The sequence below is a fragment of the Cetorhinus maximus genome, chromosome 1 (assembly GCF_964194155.1).
Source record: "Cetorhinus maximus chromosome 1, sCetMax3.hap1.1, whole genome shotgun sequence".
Lineage (NCBI taxonomy): Eukaryota > Metazoa > Chordata > Chondrichthyes > Lamniformes > Cetorhinidae > Cetorhinus > Cetorhinus maximus.
The window spans coordinates 63485889-63505631 of NC_135879.1; the positions used below are offsets into that span (position 1 = coordinate 63485889).

The following is a 19743-nucleotide window of genomic DNA, read 5'->3' on the forward strand; positions in this document are numbered from 1 at the left end:
TGTTGATAGTGGGGATTCAGCAATGGTAATGCCATTGAATGTCAAGGGGTGATGGTTAGATTCTCTCCTGTTGGATATGATCATTGCTTGGCACTCGTGTGGCACCAATGTTATTTGCCATTTGCCAGCCCAAGCCTGTATATTGTACCTGGCTTGCTGCATTTGGTCAGCGACAGCTTCAGTATCAGAGGAGTCATGAATGGCGCTGAATATTGTGCATTCATCAGTGAACATCCCCACTTCTGATCTTATGATGGAAGATCATTGATGAAGCAACTGAAGATGGTTGAGCCTAGGACACTACCCTGAGGAACTCCTGCAGTAATATCCTAGAACTGAGATGATTGACCACCAACAACCACAACCATCTTCCTTTGTGCTAGGTAAGACACCAACCAGCGGAGAGTTTGTCCCCTGGTTCTCATTGACTCCAGTTTTGCTAGGGCTATTTGATGACATACTCAGTCAAATGCTGCCTTGATGTCAAGGGCAGTGACTCTCACCTCGCCTCAGGAGTTCAGCTCTTTTGTCCATGTTTGAACCAAGGCTGTAATGAGGTCAGAAGCTGAGTGACCCTGATGGAACCCAAACTGGAGAGTTAGTGAGCAGATTATTGCTAAGCAAGTGCCGTTAGATAGCACTGTTGATGACCCCTTCCATTACTTTACTGATGATCGAGAGTAGACTGATGGGGTGGTAATTGGCCAGGTTGGATTTGTCCTGTTTTTTGTGCACAGGACACACCTGGGCAATTTTCCATATTGCCAGGTAGATGCCAGTTTTGCAGCTGTACTGGAACAGCTTAGCTAGGGGCATGGCTAGTTCTGGAGCACAAGTCTTCAGTACCATTGCCAGATTATTTTCAGGGCCCATAGCCTTTGCAATATCCAATGCCTTCAGCCATTTTATATCAAGTGGAGTGAATCGAATTGGCTGAAGACTAACATCTTTGATGCTGAGGAGCTCTGGAGGAGGCCGAGATGGATCATCCACTCGACACTTCTGGCTGAAGATTGTTACGAATACTTCAGCCCTACATTTTACACTGATGCACTGAGCTCCTCCATCATTGAAGATGGGGATATTTGCGGGGTCTCCTCCTCCAGTGAGTAGTTTAATTGTCCACCAACATTCATGACTAGATGTGGCAGGACTGCTGAGCTTAGATCTGATCCGTTAGTGTGGAGTCGCTTAGCTTTGTCTATCACTTGCTGCTTATGCTGTTTGGCAAGCAAGTAGTCCTATGTTCTAGCTTCACCAGGTTGACAACTCATTTTTAGGTATGTCTGGTACTGCTCCTGGCATGCCCTCCTGTACTCTTCATTGAAACAGGTTTGATCCCCTGGCTTGGTAGTAATGATAAAGTGGGGGATATGCCGGGCCATAAGGTCACAGATTGTGGTTGAGTACAATTCTGCTGCTGCTGATGGCCCAGAGCACCTCATGGATGCTCAGTCTTGAGTTCTAGATCTGTTTGAAATCTATCCTATTTAGCATGGTGGTAGTGCCACACAAAGCAATGCAGGGTATCCTCCACGTGAAGATGGGACTTCGTCTCCACCAGGACTGTGCGCGGTCTCTCCTACCGATACTGTCATGGACAGATGCATCTGCAGCAGGCAGTTAGTGAGGATGAAGTCGAGTATGCTTCTCCCTCTTGTTGGTTCGCTTACCACCTGCTGTAGACCCAGACTAGCAACTCTGTCCTTTAAGACTTGGCCAGCTCAGTCTGTGATGGCGCTTGATGGGCCAAATGGTCTCCTTCTGTTTCGTAAGTGACTGACTCTTGTGCGGCCTCCCACCTCGCAACCTTTGTAAACATAACCTCAACCAAGTTTCTGTTGCCCATTCCATTTCTTAACTTGCATCAAGCCCTGTGCAACCAATATCGTGTTCACTGAAATACATTGCTTTCGTTCCTCACAATGCCTCGATTTCAAAATTCTCATTGTTTTCAAATCTTTCCAAAGCATCATTCCTCCCTAAATCTATAACTTACTCCAGACCTAAAACCCTCCAAGATCTCGAAGATCCTCCAATTCTGTCCTCTTGTACATCCCTGATTTTCACTGCCTACTATAGAAGGCTGTGTCTTCACCCACCTGGGCCTGAAGACCTGCAACTCCTTCCTTAAACCTCTTAGCCATGTTATCCTCTTAAGATGCTCCTTAAAACCTACTTCTCACCTAATACCTCCTTATGTAACATGGTGTCAATTTTTGTTAAATGTGGTTGTTGTGAAGCACCATGGGACATTTTACTACATTAAAGGCATATGTAAATGCAAGTTGTTGTTTTAAAAAATCAGAGTTTAAAAATGTTATTTGTAAGGTACTATAATTGGCCTGAAATCCTCAGACAAAAGAGGGAAAATATTTGCATGCACAATGGATAAGGATAGAATAACATACGAAATAGGAGAAGTCGGCCATTTGGCTCCTCAAGCCTGCTCCGCCATTCAACACGATCATGGCTGATCTGTTTGTTTTTTGAATTCCACATTCCCATCTACCTCCAACAGCCTTCGAGTCCCTTGCCTATCTACCTCTGCCTTAAAAATATTCAATGACTCTGCCTCAACCGTCTTCTGAGGCAGTGTGTTTCAAAGTCACACAATGCTCAGAGAATGCATTTCTCCTCATATCTGTCCTAAAAGGTTGACCTCTGATTTTAAAATAGTGCCCCCTAGTTCTGGACTCACCCACTTTGTCAAGACTGTTCAGGATCTTATATGCTTCAATCAAGTCACCCCTCACTCTTCTAAATTCCAGTGGAAACAATCCCAGCCTGTCCAACCTTTCCTCATAAGACAACCCACTCATTCCAGGCATCAATCTAGTAAACATCCTCTGAACCAACTCCAAAGCATTTACATCCTTTCTTCAATAAGGAGACCAAAACTGCACACAGTATTCAAGGTGTGGTCTCACCAAGGCCCTGTATAACTGAAGCGTAACAGCCTTACTTTTATGTTCAATTCCTCTCGTAATAAAGGATAGCATTCCATTAGCCTTCTTAATTACTTGCTGTACCTGCATACTAAATTTTTGTGACTCATGTACCAGAACACCTAGATCCCTCTGCAGCCATTCTCCGTTTAAGTGATACTCCACTTTTTTTATTCTTCCTGCCAAAGTGAACAACTTCACATTTTCCACATTATACTCCAATTGCCAGATTTTTGTCCACTCACTCAACCTATCTGTCTGCAGCCTCCTTGTCCTCTTCACTTCATCCTTTCCTACCTATCTTTATGTCATCTGCAAATTTAGCTATCATGCTTTCGTTCCCCCCATCTAAGTCAGTGATTTAAATTATAAAAAAGTTGAGGCCTCAGCACAGACCCCAATAGGACTTCACTTGTTACATCTTGCCAATCAGAAAAAGACCCATTTACGCATACTCTTTTCTGCCAGCCAGCCAATCTTCTATCCATGCTAATATGTTACCTCCTACACCTGGAGCTTGTATTTTCCCCAATAACCTTTGATGAGGCGCTTTCTCAAATGTATTCTGGAAATCCAAGTACAGTACGTCTACAGGTTCCCCTTTATCCACAGCACATTACTTCTTCAAAGGACTCCAATAAATTGAATAAACATGATTTCCCCTTTACAAAACCATGCTGAATCTTCCCAATTACCTTGTGTTTTTCTAAGAGCCCAGCTATAACCTCCTTAATGATTGATTTAACACCTTCCCCACGACAGGCATCAAGGTAATTGGCCTATAGTTTCCTGTTTTCTGCCTCCCTTCCTTCTTGAATAGAGGGATTATATTCGCTACTTTCCAATCTGATGGAACCTTTCCAGAATCTAGTGAATTTTCAAAAATTACTACCAACTACTACCTTAATAGCCACCTCTTTTAAGGCCCTAGGAGACTCGGAGACTTGTTAGCCCGCAGCTCCATTTGTTTGCTCAGTAACACTTCCCTAGTGATTGTAATTTCCATCAAGTTCCTCTCTCCCTTCCACTTCCTGATTTACAGCTATTGCTGGAATAGTTTTTGTATCCTCTGGTTTCCCCTGTAGCTGAGGAGTATACCAATACCAATTCAAAGAGGTATCTTAAATCTGAACAATTTAAAAACATGAATTTTTATTGACCTGAATCAATAGGAATTGCAAACTATTTCAGGGGATGAAATGCAAATCAAAAGCACAATCTTTCACATATTGACTGAAGAAAACAAATGTTCTGCAAACATGCAGCTTACTTCTATAATACTACAGCACATTGAGACACAAAGCACTTATGCATAAAACAGAAGAGGTTGCACCTGCAAATGAAGACTGCCTTGTTTCTGTTATAATAGGGTAAATACTTGGCTGGAAATGTTCTACCAGTCTTTAATAAATTTAACCAGTGAATATGATTTTTAAAAGCATTTTCTTGTTGATTTTTTGAGTTTAGAATTTCAATTAAGCTACATTCCAAAAGTAAACCAAGTCTTGTTGACCTCCTTATCGTTGTCAGTGATCAAGGTAAGAGTGGAATTTGGAGATAGCCGTTGTTTCCATTTTTTACAAACAGGAGATGGAATTTCCAGTGTGACGGCCAACTGATATATCAATTAATCTAAAAATGAAGGCAATAACGGAACAAAATTCACTGTGCAGAATTATTCATGCTTCATATGATACATGTATTTGTAAAAAAAAGTTATCATACATTGTGAATCTCAACATCAAATCCAAGTACTCACCACTAATGTGAAGCTGTGTTCAGCAAGAATACCATACTTTTCCACCAGTCTTTTTCTCTTATCATTAGGTAGCTCAGGCAGCTGCTCACGAATATGGTCAATATTCACCACTTGTTGAGGATTCACATTAGGAGGGAAGGTTTCATTGTCATAAATAACCAACGGAGGCAAATTTGGTTCTGGCATAAACCTTAAATATTTCAAAGATGTTAGCAAGTTTAAAGCTCTTTGGATTAATTTTCAAGTCTGCTGATCTTAAATAAAATAAATCTTTAATGGGAGGCCTACAAAATCAGTTTTCACTACAGTGTTTGTCAACACCTATTATCAAATATTAAATGTCTATTTGTCTGCATATGCTGTTGTATTTTGTTAATCCTTCACTGTTCAAAATATTAAGACTAGTGCAACTTTTTTTTAATTTAGGAATGTTATAGCATCCAAACAAAATATGTTGGATGATGCAGACAGCTATGCTGGATGGCAAGTTCAATATTTCTGACTTCAAATAATTATAAATTTCATTCTATTTCATGAATGAAATGTACATGAAGGAAAGCAGCCTAATTTTGTAGTAAAATTTTATTTGCAGAATGGCTCAATGATCGATTGCATGCCTTAGGCTTCCCACTGTTCTACATTCTAATCATCATGTGTCAAGAATATTCCAAGAATGAACATGATGAATTAATCTCTCCAACAGAAGTTCTTTTGGGTTCTATTGTTCTATTTTCTGCTATATCTGATTCTTTATGATTTGCTGTGAAACTTCGCTATCTCAATGACTTACCTTAGCTGCTAGCACAATAAAAGTTAGCTAACAACTTTTACAATATTTTTCCAATATTACGAACTGAGTGGACTTATAGCAGCTCTGAAGCAGTCTATATTCCAGACAGTCGCCCCTCCCAGCTGAAAGAAACATGGGAATGAAAGAAAGTCCTAAAGATGAAAAAGTTTTTAAGCTCATCATTTGTGGCTTGGAACTGGTATTATTATTTACCATAAGAAATTTAATTTGGAAAAGAGCTGGAATACACCAAAGCCATTTCAGTAATAGGCTATACTATTTGCAACATATTAGCAATTCCCTCTTTTTCTATGTGAAATATTATATGGCTGGCCTAAAAGCAAAATTTAAAATGTTCTTATTAATACATGTGGACTGTAAAATATGCAATAACTTACTGTGACATGTATGGCATTATTGGACAATGAGCTGCAAGGACAAATATCAACTCATTTTGAACTGAGCAGAGATTGAAATTCATGAGGGTAACAAAGGGAAGTCTTTCTTTAGATTACCTTCACATGCTCGTAATGATTAAGACAGAGTGGTGGTGAGCTCAATGTAAATTATGTTAATTGTCTACAATTCATTCTAATTACCTGTAGTCTTGCTTTCCCTCTTTGTCTCTCATAGATATGGTCTGCCTGAAAATGATTAAAATAACACATTTCTATGAAATTAATGTCTGAGACAAAAGTGTATTTTTTTTCTAGAATCTATTACATTCATATATACAGAATCATCCCCACCCATCAATTTTGCAAAATAAAACTAAACAGCCATTTGGTTTGCTCATTTCCTAAAAAAATCTATTTGGTGGGCCAAAAGAGCATTCTGGTTCTACAGTTATCATTGCATATGATGGAGCTTCCCACTCTGGAACAAGTTGCCCTTTCCCAATGGCTTAGTGGATAAGTACACTGTGTGTGTGGTGCTGAACCAGAAAGCTCCCAGGCTTCATTACTAGTCTCTGGTGAGCTAGCAGGTCTCAATGTGGGCACTGTAGCTACAATTTCACTGGATTGATGTGGCGGTAGGCTATAGGACTAGCAAAATGCAACCACTCCTGACCACTTTGAAGAAGCATCACACGGACTCAAAATGTTAACTGTTTCTCTCTCCACAGATGCTGCTAGACCTGCTGAGTTTTTCCAGCATTTTCTGTTTTTACTTCAGATTTCCAGTATCCACAGTATTTTGCTTTTATTACACATCTGATCAGTACTAGAGTAATTTCTCAATCACAGACATCTTCAAACAATCATGAAAGAAGAGCAGAAAATGAGTTTTAAGAAGTGAACCAACACAATTATTTGTAAATGAGAACATATTTTAAATTGGCCTTAGTCTATGACTAGCTTCTTGAATGACAGTAACAAATTGAGATATTAGGCACCAGTGATAATGAATGGGAAATATTCTATATCATTATTATTAAGATTAGCATTATTATGGTTTTATCAGCATGATGAGGCTAAAAATGGAGTCTAACTAGTGCTGAGGCATAGAGGACAAAATGGAATAATTCTTGAAAAAGGGCATGAGGGTTATGATACATGATTGACTTCGTGCTGCTTGCTCATTACCATGGCTGTACAGTGCAACCAGCACTAAACACACTATTCATTTGCTACACACCTCAAAGGGGTCCAGGTTTGCACGTGGCTGGCAACATTTAAAGCTAGCCGACTCCTCTTAAAGGGGATGTACATTCTGGCTGGAATATGTGCTGGAAGCAGCTGGGGAAGTGTGTCCAGCAGGAAGAACACTGAATAATGATGTTAACAGGACAGAGAGCATGCTCCAAAGTTCTCTGACACAGCAGTGATGGCCATTCCATCAAAGGCCTCACCGGAGTCCTCAGCAATAGTAGTCGAGTGATCCTCGATCTCTAACAACAAGAGTTGCACCTAACATTCGGAGATTCACCTCACCTTCGCACTACTGTAAGCCTCACACTGTTATGACCTCTGCAGTTGGTAAAGTGGTGTTATTTAAAAATCCCAGAGGGAAACTTTAAACAACTGTCATAACCTATAATTTTAAGTGTTATGTTTGAGTTGCGACTCTAAATTCAGGAATCAGACCATCAGTTCTCGAGGTTTTACATTAATCTACATGAAACATGTTATTAATTTACACAGGTTGTAATATATGTACACATGGCTACAAATTATTACTATAGTAACTTTTAACAAATTCACAAACTAATCTCGATTGAGGCAACAGCTACCCATAGCCTTAACCAAACACCAGGCAAAGCATTTTCACCATACGAATTCAAAATGAGGTTCCTTTCACTTTGGCTCCTATGGAGAGAATTGCTGTGGAACCAGTTGGAGGCTTACAGCTGCCTTTTGATCTCACATTGCCTCTGCTCTGCACACCCAAAACAGTTGTCTTGTTATACCTACCATTACGATTGAATGCAAATTCTCATTGTCTCACCAACCTCTTTGAATTCCACCTTTTAACAATTTTACTTTTCATAGCACCAATTTTATTAGCAATATAAACATATGGCTTAGTATCTGCTAGATGGGTGTCAAGTTTTCACCCCACTTCTTGAATGCTCTATTCAAAAAATGCATATGCACGCTATCTCTCTTACATATCAAAACTAGTGCATATCAAAGCACCCAGATTAGCTGGCTGTAATCCAATTAAGACACACCCACCAGACTAAACCTCTATTTTAAAAGAAAAATATTTTCCAAAATATTATATACATTAATAGTTTCATGACACACATCCACATCTCAGAGCTTGCAAACATTGTCAGCTATTCAACTATGACAGACATATCACCCAAACAGATTGAACCACACTCACCGACACACTGCTCTCTCTCTTCCAGGACAAGGTGGTCCAGAAACAGTCAGCAGCACCTAGCCGGCAGGGGACAAGCATGGTTGCATGTCCTAACCGCACAGAGGTGGTGGTGCTCACCATCATCAAAGCAGCTGTCACTGAAGTTGTGGCCAGCAGCAGGTATGAAATCACGAAGATGACAGTATGCTCACAGCTAATCCTCCTGACATTCCATTTCCCCCTCATCTCACAATCTCTTCTGAATTATAAGCTACAGATGACCAAAGCAGAGATCCAATGCTTTCCCCCTACTATCACTACGCCACGGCCCTTATACCTTTCTCCTTTCAGATACCAAGTACTACAACTTGACCTGGCAGGGGCGCAGAAGCAAGGAGTAGAAGAGGAAGAAGAGACTGATGGTGAAACAACAGGTCTCTCACAATTGCAGTTTCCAGCTCAGATAATGTCACTATACATACTTTGGAACGTAGCTTAGAGGAAGGAGCTACGCATGGTTAGAACTGGACACGAGTGATCTGTAGCCAGGGCAGGAGGAAAGGGTAACACAGGTGCTACCTCACTGGAGGATGGGATTGCAAATGAGTACTGCTGCAGAAGGCTCTCACAAAGATTTTGATGGACCAGCTACAGAAAAAGGCTCGGGTTCTGAAGGACAGTCTTATTGGACTTGAAGGGTTAACTCTGTTTCTCTCTCCACAGATGCTGCCAGACCTGCTGAGTTTTTCCAGCATTTTGTTTTTATTTCAGATCTCCAGCACCTGCAGTTTTTTTTTTGCTTTTAATATAGAAAAGGGCTGATAGGTATGCACACAGAAATGTTTGGTACATTTGCTGGCCTGGCAAAAAGCCTGTGGTCACTGTCCAGCAGCATGGAGGTATCCAGCATCAGACTTGCACAGGGTTTTGTGCAGAGGTTGGAGCCCATCCTTTCCAGCACAGAAATGGTGGCCAACTTCATTATTACACTTGTGGACCTAACCATGATCCAGCCTCTAATGGAGATGACTCAGCCTGTTGCCATGCAATCTCTGGCTGCTGCCATCATGACTGCAGACCTGTGTGTAAAGGGGCTTGAAGGATGTCACAGCAATTGGTCCTCTAACATATTGCTAGGATTGCTGAGGTGTAACCTTGGGGAATGGCAGCGGCTCTGTGAAGAATGAACCTTGTTCTCTCTCAGGATGATAGAAGTCACCCTCCCACCACTACCACTCTGCCAGTGTCTTTGTCCCTATCTGTCAGCCAGCCAACCCAGATTGCTGTCACTCATGCAGAGGGGGTGCAGTTTAAAGGCAAGGCTTTTAGTGGCAGGGCTGCTTGAAGTTGTCCTACAAGGCCATCTGCAGTCCTCCCCAATAAAAGTCATCAGCATTCCATCAGCAATGCTGCAGCCACTGGGGTAGCACTATGTAGGAGCACTAGGAAAGGCAAAGACACACTGAAAGCGAGCACTTTTAAATGCACAAGTGTGATCAGTTAATTTTTGTGTGGAATATTGGATAGTTTGATTGATAAAGTTGATTTGGAATGTTTATTTTGTGCTAGCTTTTATTTCAACATTGTGACTAAAAGGATCCAGTGCTGGTCAGTAAGAGAGGGACAGTAAGATGTGAGCCTGTTGGTGAACAGAGAATTGGGATTGCATTCATCAATACCAGTCAGATGAACTGATCATGTGCAACTCAGCCATAGAAGAGATGTGTTTACTGTCCCCTCAGCTGCTTGCCACATTCCTGGAGGCAAGGACTGTGCCTGCGCAGTGATAAGGTTGTCCTGGGTGCAGCAGACCATAATGAACTGGAAAATGCACTTTAGGCTGGTACTGCAGGACTCCTCCAGGGCAGTCAAGCCAGCAGAAGCATTGTTTAAGCATCCCAATGGTCTACTTAATTACATTTTATGTGATAGCAGGGGTCTCATTATATGCATGCTGCCCACAAGTGCTGGTGTTGTACACTGGATCATGAGTCTGGTGGTCAGCGGATAGGTCACTGCTGAGCACCAGTTGTAGCTGCCTTATGTCTTCTCATGGTGGCTCAACTGTAGATGGTACAGCAAATTGCTACAGAATAAAGGCATCATAACTGTTGTCAAGATACCAGGCATGACCTGCACAATGCATTGTGTATGGTCATACACTAGCTGGTCATCGGAGGAATGGAACCCCTACTGGTTGCGATACATCTCGAATTTACATGCAATGTCTGCAAAGTGACATGTGTGCAGTCAATGGCACAATACACCATGGGGAAAACTGCAATCCTGGTGAAGTTGCATGCTCACTCCAACTGTTTCTCTCTGACAACTGTATTCAGTTCTCTTCGCATAAAGAGCTTCAATGGCTTCTGTTAGCAATGGTAGATAGTGAACTGAGAGATGTTGCAAATAGCGCCCGCTCCAACATGGAAGGAATCTGACACAAAAGTTCATGGCCACAGTCCTTATTTCAGCCATTGACAATACTGCTCCTGTCCTACTGAGGCAGTAATTCTGCCTGAAACAGGTGGCAGATTTCAGTACAAAAACATTAGTGAAGCAGATATTGCACAGTGTCCCTCACAAGAGGATGAGATAGGTGAAAACTCTTGTTTGGAAATGGCCTCCTACTGATAGCCCTTCTCCCCAGCCCTTCTCTCTTTCCTCCCTCTTCGAGCAGGTGTCCTCCTCTATTTTACCTCTGCTTAGTCGCCCTTTCATGCTACAGGCCAAAGGGGATAGAAGCTTTTGCACTTGTGACTGGAAGCAAGTGATCCGAGTAGAATGCTTGAAGTCAGAACAAAGGCCTTCACCACATGCCACACCACTGCCTTTACACAACAGCATCAACCATCAAATAGTTCCACTAACTCAGCAACAACCAGTAGAAATCAATCAGCCACCAACCTAAAAGTAGTTGATTAACTCTTTACACAGCACATTCTGCAGTTAAACATATGTAAGATTGAATGAATATGTTAGCTGGAGCATTCAGGTGAAAATACCATCACTTGGTCAAAACATGGTGACTGACATTTCGATCTGCAACCTCCGCAAATGCCCCCAGCATTTGACCGAGTGTGGCATCAAGGAGCCGTAGCAAACCTGGAGTGAGTAGGAATCAGGAGGAAAACTCTCCCGTGGTTGGAGTCATACCTAGTAAAGACGAAGATGATTGTGGTTGTTGGAGGTCAATCATCTCAGTTCCAGCACATCACTGTAGGAGTTCCTCAGGCTGGTGTCCTAGGCCCAACCATCTTCAGCTGCTTCATCAGTGACCTTCCTTCCATCATAAGGTCAGAAGTAGGAACATTCGTTGATGATTGCACAATGTTCAGCATCATTTGCAAACTCCTCAGACACTGAAGAAGTCCATGTCGAAATGCAGCAAGACCTGAACAATATCCAGGCTTGGGCTGACAAGTGGCAAGTAACATTCGCGCCACACAAGTGCCAGGCCATGGCCATCTCCAACAAGACAGAATATAACCATCACCCCATGACATTCAATGGCATAACCATCGCTAAATCCACACTGTCAATATCCTGGGGGGGTTACAACTGAGCAGAAACTGAACTGAACCAACCATATAAATACTGTGGCTACAAGAGCAGGTCAGAGGCTAGGAATCCTGCGGCAAGTAACTCACCACCTGACTCCTCAAAGCCTGTCCAACATCTACAAGGGACAAGTCAGGAGTGTGATGGAATACTCTCCACTTGCCTGGATGAGTGGCAGCTCCAACAACACTCAAAAAGCTTGACACCATCCAGGACAAAGCAGCTCACTTGATTGTTTGTGGGAGGGGTGCCATTCACTCCCTCCACCACTGACAAACAGTGGCAGGGATTTAAGGGGACTCACCTGATTGGGCATAATGGGTGGGAGGAGGAGGGAGAATCAGGCGGGAGTGCCCATTTCCAATTCCCGGCATTGGCATACTGTCCGCAGTTTAGTGAGGGAAGGGCCCAACATGGGAATCCCACACGTTGGTGCTGGGATGTCAATTAGGCTCATTAATATGCCACTCGAAAGTAATTATCCCTGACTCCACCAGGATTTAAAGGTGGCTCAGGGACTTAACGGCTCTTCAATGGGTCGCCTGTGCCTCTTTTGCACTGATGTGCTGGGCTCCTCCATCATTGAGGATGGGGATATTTGGGGAACCGCCTCCTCCAGTGAGTTGTTTAATTGTCCACCAACATTCACGACGGGATGTGGTGGACTGCTGAGCTTAGATCTGATCCGTTGGTTGTGGAATCGCTTAGCACTGTCTAAGACTTGCTGCTTATGGCGTTTGGCATGCACGTAGTCCTGTGCTGTAGCTTCACCAGGTTGACAACTCATTTTTAGGTATGTCTGGTGCTGCTCCTAGCATGCCCTCCTGCACTCTTCATTGAACCAGTGTTGATCATTTGGCTTGGTTGGAATGGTAGAGTGGGGGATATGCCGGGCCATGAGATTACAGATTGTGGTCGAGTACAATTCTGCTGCTGCTGATGGCCCAGGGATACTCATGGATGCCCAGTCTTGAGTTGATAGATCTGTTCGAAATTTATCCCATTTAGCACGATGGTAGTGCCACACAACGCGATGGAGGATATTCTCAATGTGAAGACTGGACTTCATCTCCACAAGGACTGTGCAGCGGTCACTTCTACCAATACTGTCATGGACAGATGCATCTGTGGCAGGCAGGTTGGTGAGGATGAGGTCAGGCATGTTTTTCTCTCTTGTTGGTTCACTCACCCACTGTTGCAGACCCAGTCTGGCAGCTATGTCCTTTAGAACTTGGCCAGCTTGGTCTGTGGTGGTGCTACCAAGCCAATCTTGATGATGTACATTGAAGTCCCCCACCCAGAGTAAATTCTGTGCCCTTGCCACCCTCAGTGCTTCTTCCAAGTGATGTTCAACATGGAGGAGTACTGATTCATCAGCTGAGGGGGGGCAGTAAGTGGTAATCAGCAGGAGGTTTCCTTGCCCATGTTTGACCTGATGCCATGAGAGTTCATGGGGTCCGGAGTCAATGTTGAGGACTCCCAGAGCAACCCACTCCAGATTATATACCACTTTGCCACCACCTTTTCCGGGTTTGTCCTGTCGGTGGTGATGGTGGTGTCTGAGACATGGTCTGTATGGTATGATTTCGTGAGTAAGGCTATGTCAGGCTGTTGCCTGACTATTGTGTGGGACAGCTCTCCTTATTTTGGCACAAGCCCCCAGATGTTAGTAAGGAGTACTTTGCAGGGTCGACAGGGCTGGGTTTGCCGTTGTTGTTTCCAGCGCCTAGGTCGATGCCGTCTGATTTCATTCCTTTTTATTGACTTTCTAGCGGTTTGATACAACCAAGTGGCTTGTTAGGCTATTTCAGAGGACATTTAACAGTCAACCACATTACTGCGGATCTGGAGTCACATGTAGGCCAGACCCGGTGAGGACGGCAGATTTCCTTCCCTAAAGCAGCTTAGTGAACCAGATGGGTTTTTACGACAATTGACATTGGTTTCATGGTCATCATTAGACTTTTAATTCCAGATTTTTATTGAATTCATTGAATTATAGAATCATAGAATGGTTACAGCACTGGAGGCCATTCTCAAGCATGCCAGCTCTCTGCAAGAATGATTCAGCTAGCCCTGTTCCCACCCTTTCCCCTAGCCCTGCAATTATTTTCCCTTAATGTATTTATCTAATTCCCTTCTGGAAGTCTCGATTGAATCTGCCTCCACCACCCTTTCAAGCAGTGCATTCCAGATCATAACTAACTGCATAAAAAAGTTCTCTCTCATCTCACCTTTGGTTCCTTGGCCAATTACCTTAAATCTAGGTCCTCTGGTACCCAACCTTGCGCAAATGAGGCAGTTTCTCTCTATCAACTCTGTATGTATCCCTCATGATTTTGAACATTTCTATCAAATCGCCTCTCAACCTACTCTACTCCAAGGTGAACAATCCCAGCTTCTCCAATCTGCTAACGTAATTAGAACCATTCTAATAAATACCTTCTGCACCCTCTCTTAGTCCTTTGCATGCTTCCTAAAGTGAGATGCTGAGTTGGAACACAACACCCCAGCTGTCGATGAATGAGTATTTTATAGAGTTTCATCATTAATTTCCTTGTTTGTGTACTTGATACCTCTATTTATAAAGTCCAGGATCCCGTATCCTTTCTTTAACTGTGTTCTCAACCTGTCTTGCCACCTTCAATAATTTGTGTATGTGTATGTATACCTCAGACCTCTCTGTTCTGTTCCTATGACAATGCATCCATCCTCAGAGACAAATCAACTAGAATGAGGTTTTACTGTGTCAATTATTAACAATGCCATCTAGATGACTCACCAGAAATGCTACCTGATGACTGCCTGTTTTGTTACGTGAATGATCAAGTTACATCAAAATACATTTTGCAATAAGGTGATAAATTAGTTATGACTAACATTAGGAGGAATCGACTGATGCTCCATAGGGTGACCTCTGCAACAGGAGCTGCTTAGGATGCAAGATGCATGGTGGGCCATACAAGCCAGACAGCTCCAAGCCGATGCTGATCAGCATGACTTGAGGAATTTTTATAAAGCCCTGAAGACCGTGTATGGACCTCCGTCACGCAGTTACTCATCTGTTCTCAGCACTGACTGAGAATCTTTTCTAATAGACGGGACAGGTATCAAAGAGCACTGGGCTGAGCACTTTAGGGTGTGCTTAAATGACCATCCACCATCAAAAATGGAGCAGCTCTAGACAAGCTTCCAGACCGGCCCAAATGTGAAAACCTGGACAGTAAGCCTTCTGTTGTAGTAGTTGACAAAGACATCAGGTCCTTACCCTCAAGGAAAGCTCCAGGATCAGGTGGGATCCCAGGAGAAATTTACAAATCTGGGGGACACCAGCTAGTCGTCAAATTCGTACAATTATATCACAGAATAAGACCATAAGACATAGGAGCAGAAATTAGGCCATTTGGCCCATCGAGTCTGCTCCACCATTCAATCATGGCTGATAAGTTTCTCAACCTAATTCTCCCGCCTTCTCCACGTAACCTTTGATCCCCTTACCAATCAAGAACCTATCTATCTCGGTCTTAAATACACTCAATGACCTGGCCTCCACAGCCCTCTGTGGCAATGAATTCCATAGATTCACCACTCTCTGGCTAAAGAAGTTTCTCCTTGTCTCCATTCTAAAAGGTCTTCCCTTTACTCTGAGGCTGTGCCCTCGGGTCCTAGTCTCTCCTACTAATGGAAACATCTTCCCCATGTCCACTCTATCCAGGCCTTTCAGTATTCTGTAAGTTTCAATCAAATCCCCCCTCATCCTTCTAAACTCCATCGAGTATAGACCCAGGGTCCTCAAACGTTCCTCATACGTTAAGCCTTTCATTCCTGGTATCGTTCTCGTGGACCCTCTCCAAGGCCAGAACATCCTTCCTGAGATGCGGGGCCCAAAATTGCTCACAATATTCTAAATGTGGTCTGACCAGAGCCTTATAAAGCCTCAGCAGCACATCCCTGCTTTTATATTCTAGTCCTCTCGAAATAAATGCCAACATTGCATTTGCCTTCCTAACTACCGACTCAACCTGCAAGTTAACCTTAAGAGAATCCTGGACTAGGACTCCCAAGTCCCTTTGCACTGAATTTTCTGAATTCTCTCCCCATTTAGAAAATAGTCTAGCCTCTATTCTTCCTACCAAAGTGCATGACCTCACACTTCCCCACGTTGTATTCCATCTGCCACTTCTTTGCCCATTTTCCTAACCTGTCCAAATCCTTCTGCAGCCTCCAAGCCTCCTCAATACTACCTGTTCCTCCACCTATCTTTGTATCATCTGCAAACTTAGCCAGGATGCCCTCAGTTCCAGCAAAACCTCTGCTCAACAGACTGGCAAGCCACAAAGCAGAAAGTCAAAGTGGGTTCAGGAAAGGCAGAGGCACTTGCAACATGATCTTCACCCTTCAGTAAATAGCTTTTTAAAAACTGCAGCAGAACTAAGATATCACTTTAATATCACCAAAATGGATCCCCATCATGGCTTAGCAACTTGTGCAGACTAGCTGAGGCTTACACATTAGTAAATTCTGAGCTTGATCCATGATCTGTGCTGAGTTAGCAGATTTCAGTTAGGGCAGTGGAAGAACATTACAATTGGCCTCAGGATATATGAGTTAGGACATAAAGAGGCTCCAGTTGTTGATGTGCACACATAGACATCAGGTAGGACAGGACTCAGCTTCGTTATATTGTCTTTGAAGATAAATAGCCTATTGACATTCACTGTCATGGCTCACACATGTATTATGGCTATTTGGGTGCAGGACCATTAAGCACGGGCACACTTGTAACCATGGTCTATCAATAGGTCACCACCTACAGAAAGGGAAGACAAATAATGCTGTAATGCATCATTCTCCTCTTCAGGTAAAAGAGTAAAATGAAAAATTAATAGTAAAATGATAATTAACAGATCATTCTCCTTCCTTAATGATACATAATGCACAACAACTTGCAATTATATGGTGCCTTTTATGTGGAGAAATATACCAAGGCATTCCAGAGAGACAATCAAAGTAGTCATGACAAAGCAGATAAAAGAATGGGTAACCAAAAGCTTGGTCAAAGAGATTGGTTTTCATGAAGAATCATATTGGAAGAACGAGATTGAGAGGCAGAAGGTTTAGGGAGTGAGTTTCGAAGAGTGGGATCTAGGCAGCTAAAGGTATGACCGCTAATGGTGCAAAAAGAGGTGGAGAGGCGCAAGAATCAGAAGCACAGATTCAATGGAACAGAATTTAGCAGGGGTAGGGGTTTTGGGACTGGTAAAGGTTACAGAAATAAGTGAGGTCATGAAGGGAGTTAAACACAAGGATGGAAATTTTAAATTGGAGGCAATGAGGGACCAGGAATCAGTCTAAGTCAACATGGATAGAGGTGTTGCGTGAGTAGGAATACAGGCAAAGTTTTGGACAAATTTCAGTTTATGGAGGTTGGAGGATGGGAGGCTGGACAGGACAACATTGGAACAATCGAGTCTGGATGTGACAAAGGCATGGGTGAGAATTTCTGCAGCAAATGGGCTGAGGCACAGGTGAAAGGGAGTGATATTACGGAAGTGGAAGGGGGTCACTGTAATGGAGACGATATGTGGTTGGAAGCTCGGCTCAGAGTATAATAGGATACCAAAGTTGCAAAACATCTAAATCATTTTGAGACAGTGGCCAGAGAGGGTGGTGGAATTGGTGTCAAGTATTGAGTTTGTGGTGGGGGCCAAAGGCAAGGTTCTGATCTTCCCAATGTTTAACTGGGGGAAACTGTGGCCCATCATGAGGCTACAGGTGGAGCTAGCTAATGTTACAAAGGTGAAAAGAATGGCGTTGGTGACGAATAAGGTATGGAGTTTGATGCCTGGGTTTCGAGCAACTTGCTTCAGCCAGAGAAAGTGGCTGGGAGAGGGTTGGAGGTGGGATTAAGGGAGCAGAGCATTTAGCAAGGATGATAAACAATGGTTTCAGTTTTCCTAATGTTCAGTGGGGATAGGTTAATCAGTTGTCTGGATGATTGGTTTGTGATGCAGTGACGCCAACAGCATGGGTTCAATTCCCGTACCGGCTGAGGTCCTCCATGAGGTGTGGTGACCCTCAGATTAAACTCACCACCAGTCGTCTTTCTCTAATGAGAGAGCAGCCTATGGTCCTCCGGGACTATGGCGACTTTCACTTCAATTTGACTTCATGATGCTATGTTGACAGTCTGGTGGTACTGCGGTTGAGGGAAGTGGTGGCAAGGTGTATTTGAGTGTCATCATTGGATATGGAAACTAAGAGAAATAAGAGCAGCAGCATACCATGCTATCCCCTTGGCCCTCTCTACCATTTAATACGATCACTGCTGATCCTTGACCTCAACTACGCTTTCCCACCTGATCTTCATAATCCCTCAATTCCCTTAGAGTCCAAACATCTATCGATTTCAGCCTTGAATAGAAGACTATGCCCCCTAGTCTAGTCCATGCAGCCAGGGGAAGCAGCCTCACAGTGTCTACACTGTCAACCCTCTCAGAATTTTATACATTTCAATCGCTCATGCCTTCAGGTGATGTCATCTTAGAGAAGCATAAATGAACAAAAGTTAATTATGCACGGGCAGGAAGATAAGCCATTGATAAAGAAGCACTGGCTGGATTCAGACAATTCCCAATTGAAATGTGCAAAAGCAGTTCCATAACACTCAACATTGGAAGAATGGCTGTCATTAGTATGGTATGATTAGTCATATAAAATGCTGTAGAAAGACTGAGAAGGACAAAGGGAGATATCACTCAAGGATATTAGGGATATTTGGTTGGGCAGTTTTGATATGAGTAGAACTAGACTGAAGTTATTTACATGAGGAATTCTGAGAGAGATACTGACTAGGTATTGGATTGTAACAAATTTGCGGGCCTTAGAGAGGAAGGAGAGGTTAGATTTGAAGCAGCTGTAGCCGTTTAAGAACAAGTTTGCTTGTTTTTTTGTATCTTCATTCACTTTCCTTACAGTATTCCTTCCATGGCTGTAACCATCTTTACATCAGACAATCTGGTAGTTAGTCCTATACAACAGGAATTTTATGAGCTCCCCGAACCCATACAATAAAGGGGCACTACCCACATCAAACAAGTAACCCAGAATTTGAGTCACTCACTGGGACTAAATCCAGAAGAGTTCAAACCCTGCATCTTCTGGCTCAAAGGTGAATATGGTACCACCAAGCTAAAGGCCCACTCCTGGTTAATGAATATCCAAATGTTATTATCCCGTGGAGGCCATGACAAACTGAGCTCAATTCTGTCCTCACTTCATATCCACAGAGGCATACTTTGCATAAGATTTCCAGAGATCAGGGCTGGGTCATTGACTGATCATTCCCAAGCTCGAGGATGCTAAAGCCATCTGTAATGTCTGCACTGCATTGCTGGTGAGATTGCCAACTTAACAGATACGTGATGAAAGCCGAGTTCTTACTGTTCTGTATGGCTTAGCAATATACCGCAAAACTTTAGCCAAGGGGAAGGAAGTACTGCAGTTTAACATTTTAGGCTCTCCTTTGCCCCGCAAGAGGGGGGAAAAAGTCCAATAGAAATTCTCACCCTGTTTTATAATCAAATGCTCTGGTCTCATTTAATATTTTCCCTCCATTCTCCAGTACGTCAATCTGTCTCAGAATTTCATAATCTGTTGTAAAGAAAACTAACATTATTATATTCCAGATGATTACAGCAACAATTTCTGTAACAAAAAGAAACTTGTGTCAATTGCACATTTTCAAAACACTGTTTTGCACATAGAGCTTTAAGTTATGCCACAAGAACCAAACATAGCAAAAATATTGACTTATTTGGATGGAATTTAGGGAAATTAACTTCAATTGGAAACACTGTAAAAGTGGACAAAAT

The 19743-nt window shown here is 42.8% G+C and overlaps 1 protein-coding gene across 2 annotated transcripts in view; it reads right to left on the bottom strand.

Annotated features, from left to right (window-relative positions):
* gatb (glutamyl-tRNA(Gln) amidotransferase, subunit B) overlaps positions 1-19743 on the bottom strand; it is a 91399-nt gene that overhangs the window by 36457 nt on the left and 35199 nt on the right. For both annotated transcript variants that reach the window (XR_013576529.1, XM_078541280.1), the window contains exons 7-9: positions 19438-19522; positions 6097-6141; positions 4708-4897 (exon numbers count right to left, since the gene is read on the bottom strand). Coding sequence is in view for 1 of the 2 variants with exons in the window: in XM_078541280.1 (XP_078397406.1) it covers positions 4708-4897; positions 6097-6141; positions 19438-19522 (320 nt within the window). In the remaining variant the exon portion in view is untranslated. The remainder of the gene's footprint in view (positions 1-4707; positions 4898-6096; positions 6142-19437; positions 19523-19743) is intronic.